Here is a 5,000-nt window from a genome sequence, read left to right as displayed (position 1 = left end):
ATCTCCCCAAAGTGGCAGGTCCCGTGGTTCGCCACACGCCAGTGTGAGCAGCACCTTGTTTACACCGCCCCACCTCGCAGGGCGTGTCAAAAACGAAAAAGGTACTTTACCCCTACTGGGACTTGCAACGCTTCTCGCCGCTGTGGCCTATGTTCACGTGCCGACAATTTGTCATGGTTCAAAGCATTTCCTTCATGCCATTGCTTCACAAACCCTCCACCTGGCCTTGCCTTTCATACAGGTTTTATGCGACACAACCTCACCCTGACTATCTTAAAGGTTTGCACTCACTGCCTCCAAGGTGCACATATTATATCCAACTTAGCCTCCCTGTTACGTGACAATTTAACCGACTCGAAACACATGGTTCATGTTACAGTTACTACTAATATATATATATATATACACATATACATATATATATATATATATATACATATATATATATATATATATATATATATATATATATATATATATATACATACATATACATATATATATATATATATATATATATATATATATATATATATATATATATATACATATATATACATACATATACATATATATATATATATATACATACATATACATATATATATATATATATATATATATACAGTAGACTAGGCGTAAGTCGTCACCATCGGGACCGAGAAAAAAAGTGACGACTTAGAAATGCGACGACTTACGCGTATGCGAACATTCATGATGACTGTGGGGTGAAGGATGAAGTCGCGCGTGGCCTGGACACGTATGTGTGAGAGCCGGCTATTGTACCAAAAGGAATACACAATCCTCAGGGCATAGGTGGGGGTTCATTGGTGAGTTGGAAAGTGATCAAGCAAAGATGGAATTCATGAATCAGTTTATCAAAAGTAAAGATAATGAACAACTGTAAGACAACTCATATGCCATCGGTGATGGTATGTCGACAAATTACATGACACACAGTCATCGTGGTGATGACTACCACTCAATACCTATGTGAAAGTGAGTGCGGTGATGTACAAAATAAGCCAATAGAAAACCATGATCGGACTTCAACACTGAGCTCGATCGATCCTTTACTCCTTCCCGAAGTAATCCGTTATGTTTGACTGCCTCAAACTCTTGGGCATCTGGTGCATGAGAAAGGACTCAAACTGGTCATTGTATTCCATGATGTTGTCTGGGCAATCCTCCACCGAAAGACAGTTTCGGCGCATCACATCCAGGGCGCTGCCTGATTCGCCGCACTTCTTGACCTTGCCGATTGCCCACCTCACTTTGAATCTGTCTATCCAGTGCATCGGCAAGGTCTCGGCATCATCATGCCGGAGGACCGCAGCGAATTTACGTGCCTTCAGCAGCAACATTTCACCGCCCAACCGAATGTTTGACTGAGCCGACATTTGCCGAAACCAGATGATGAGCGCGTCATCGACATCTTCAAAGGACACACATTTCACGAGTTTCACACTTACCAGTGGCCTCGCGATCTTCTCCACTTGTCCAAATATCTTGCCCATATTCTTCAAGATATCGTTCAATGTCTGCCGTTTGATGTCCAACTTCTCAGCTATGGCTGTTTTCTTCATCAGTGGGTTTGCCTCGCAAAACTGGATAATGTTGTATTTTTCTTGGTAGGTTTTAGTTGTAAGCTTGCGCTGAGTCGCCATTGTCCTGCCTGCAGTGCGATCAACGTGTTTACGCAGTTATAAATAGCCTATCACTGGCGGTGTAAACCAATGAGCGAGCATCACGATTCCATGAAATCGGGCTTCTCACGAGGCAGCAGTTCCGTGTGACGAGTTAGGAGTGGTAATTTACTTGTTTCCATTATGCGGGAACGGACAACATCTGACTTAGACGAAGTGATGACTTAGAGATGACAACTTACAGAAGGATGACCCTTTATTCAAAGGGATTAAACATGAGATAAATTCGGGACTTTTTGACGCTGCCGACTTAGGCGAAGTGACAAGTTACACGCTGCCGACTTGCGCCTAGTCTACTGTATATATGTGAAAATATAAAATATGTATATAATACATAAATACTGAACATATATATTATAGAAATGTATATCAGACTCGCTGCAGATTTTATCTCGCAAGGTAAAATCGCATAATCCACACAGAACAACCATCCGTCTGCCACCCAGACAATTGTTCCTGCTAATGCAAACCATTCAACCAGAAGGCAAGTGATGTGATCGCGGAAATATCGAAACATGTGGAGTGTGACGGGCACTCCGTCGATCCCCATTGGACAGAATCCACACTGATGTTGACCATATCATTTTTGTCTGTTTGACAGTCACCGGGCCGAGGCCTCTGTGTTTGAGGTAACGCTTTTGATGTCGGACTGTGTGCAGTGGGGATCGGTGGAATGCCCGTCACACTCCACGCGTTTTGATTGATGCGCACACGCACGCACGCACATGAACAAAATCTACCCTGCTGGTCAAGTAATAGCAGATCACCCACTTCCAAGCAGGCTTCATCAAGCCAAAAGACCATAAGCCTCAGCAAGTGTCCACTTTTATTCCTGAGGCAACAATTGGTTCTCAGTCACAGGCCAGTGCTCGAGGTCAAATGAGGAGTGGTTTTATTACAAGGAAACCTTAAGCAAAAAAACACCAATTACATCATCGATGGTACACTCTGCTCTTTTCATTATTTACTCATGATCTGGTATCATAATGTGTGGGGGTAAGTGTGTGTTCATTCTTGTTTTTGTGTTACCAGGGAACGAACATGGCTGGGTTTGTGCCAGGGTTGGACATGGTGACGTGTGGGTTGTGCATTTGGTGGAGTTTCCATTGGGTGTTGTTCATGTGTGGGTGCTGTGTTCGGGATAGAGCACTGATGTTCTTCTGCTCACCTTGCCCAGCTGTTTACACCATCCAATTTTTGCCATTTGTATTAAAGTTGTGTATTGTGTGGTTAAGTCCATGGTCTTCCCAGTTGGGCTACCCTCTCGACTCTCGACGTACCACTTATTGGACATTGTGTTTCAGACAGGGGTCCCATTCAAGTCAAAACTGGGCCAGATTGCAGGCAATGACATACGATGGCTGACTGTTTCACCTTCCCAAGACTAATTGCTCGATCATGTTCATCTTGCCTTTGCTTCAAATTTTTTTCCGGTTTCACCAATGTAGAATTGGTTGCAGTCTCTGTATGAATGGTAAGCTCATCCTGATTTGTCACCAGATGATATCCTGTCCTTTAGCTTCGCAATGGAATTGTGGATTGTGTGTAGAGGCTTGCACGCCACACCAATCAGTGCACTGCGTACTATCTTGCCAATCCTTTTAGAAAGTCCCAGACAATACGGCAACACCCATATACACACTCACACACCAATTAAAATAGTCTCTCTTGTAATCCCTATGGGAATGGACGAGGCTAACAATAGCAGCAAATTCCTGTGTGAATGTAGGTTAGAGGAAACGTTTTAAAGTTTCCAAACAAAAAATGAGCTTACCCCTGTCTTGCACATGATCTGCAATGTCAACACGTATCTGGCGGTTGTTCATAGTCTGTTGAAAAAAAAATATTGAGAAGAGTATTGGAAGGAGAGGAGAGGGGAGGAACAGTGAGAGAAGAGTTAGAAACACCCACAAAGCAAATTGCTCACCAGGATGAGGTACAATGTGCCACACCACTCACAGTAGAGCTTACGTGTCAACATAGCCATGATGCTTAAAAATAAATAAATAAATAAATAAATAAATACATACAAATTGGTGACAGCATCTGTGCCAACAATTTCCTCAGTTCATGCATTATTCATGCAACCAGGTGGGCACTCGCTGGCATTTTGAGAAACAATACTTTCTTTGTTTCTCCTGCTGTGCCTGTGCCATCCATCATAAGATTTGTTTATTCTTATTCTTTCTGCCAACTCTATTGTTCAGCATAGGAGCTGCCCCTCTCCAGACAGATCAATGACTCCAGATGCGGAGGTTCGTGAGATGGAGGCAAAAACACAATCACAGTTTAAACCAACATTTACTGTCACGTAAAACAAGCATCAAGTAAAGAAAAAGAAGAAAGAAAAAAAAGTGTTGTTTGCACAAAAATCACAATCTCCCTACAAGACACGTCTAATGACAGTTTGAAACAATAAGCCATTGAGTGAACACTTGGGTTGTGGGATCAACACATTCCGATGCTTCAGCCTTTGAGTGGGTTCGTAAAAGTGGTTTCAGTGAAAATGTTGGATTATAAAAAAAAAAAAATTTGAAGCATCATAATTTACTGTGCATTTTTAAGTACCGTACTGTACAATGTGTAGGGGCATGGAATGAAGGCAGCACTAAATAAATAATAATAATAATAATACTGTAATAATAATAATATAATAATAAATAATAAAAATCTTAGCAGTGGAACACCAAAGCAGGAACACAGAATTATAGAATTTGAAAAACATTCGAGTTCACAGAGGCCAAATCAGAGTGAAGCACAAGATACACTCATCTCGCATGTATACACATGAGAAGGTTTGGGGGGGGTGTCATGGGTATGATTTGTAATACATACAAGAAGAGAGTGAGGGTTGGAGTTGGTGTGAAGGTCATGCACTTGGCATTTAGGAAAAAACAAAAGTTTTACAACACATGTGAACAATACTGTGTCGTAACTCGTCTTTTACACTCAATTCCATTTGTAAATTTCAAAATGAAGGCACGATTATGGAGTTCAAAATGATAGAATATCATCTTGTATCGCTTTTGGTTGAGCTATTTGTTCTCAAATGCACATGATGCCAAGATCCCAGGGTTTCAATCACGTATAGTGCGGTGATTTGTCCACTGTCCATGAATGTGCTCGTCGTGCATGTTAAAGCTCCTCCATGAGCAGTACACATGGTTTTCCACAACTTACAGAAGCAGCAATGAGTCTCAAAAAGATGGCAATGCGAGAGAGGGGTTTCAGTACCCATGAAGCAGTGCTTGGGTGCCATATTAGTTGGCAAGCTAAACAAGCGAGAAAAGGTAA

General features: G+C 41.7%; 1 protein-coding gene across 1 annotated transcript in view; it reads right to left on the bottom strand.

Moving 5' to 3' along the window:
- LOC147028900 (eukaryotic translation initiation factor 4B-like) overlaps positions 1–5,000 on the bottom strand; it is an 88,505-nt gene that overhangs the window by 62,234 nt on the left and 21,271 nt on the right. Inside the window, exon 5 of the mRNA XM_085879738.1 lies at positions 3,481–3,535. Within this exon, the coding sequence (XP_085735864.1) occupies positions 3,481–3,535 (55 nt within the window). The remainder of the gene's footprint in view (positions 1–3,480; positions 3,536–5,000) is intronic.

This window comes from Eptatretus burgeri, chromosome 4 (assembly GCF_056783735.1).
Source record: "Eptatretus burgeri isolate ZD-2024b chromosome 4, Ebu_testis_v1, whole genome shotgun sequence".
Lineage (NCBI taxonomy): Eukaryota > Metazoa > Chordata > Myxini > Myxiniformes > Myxinidae > Eptatretus > Eptatretus burgeri.
This window is presented reverse-complemented; position numbering and strand designations above follow the sequence as displayed.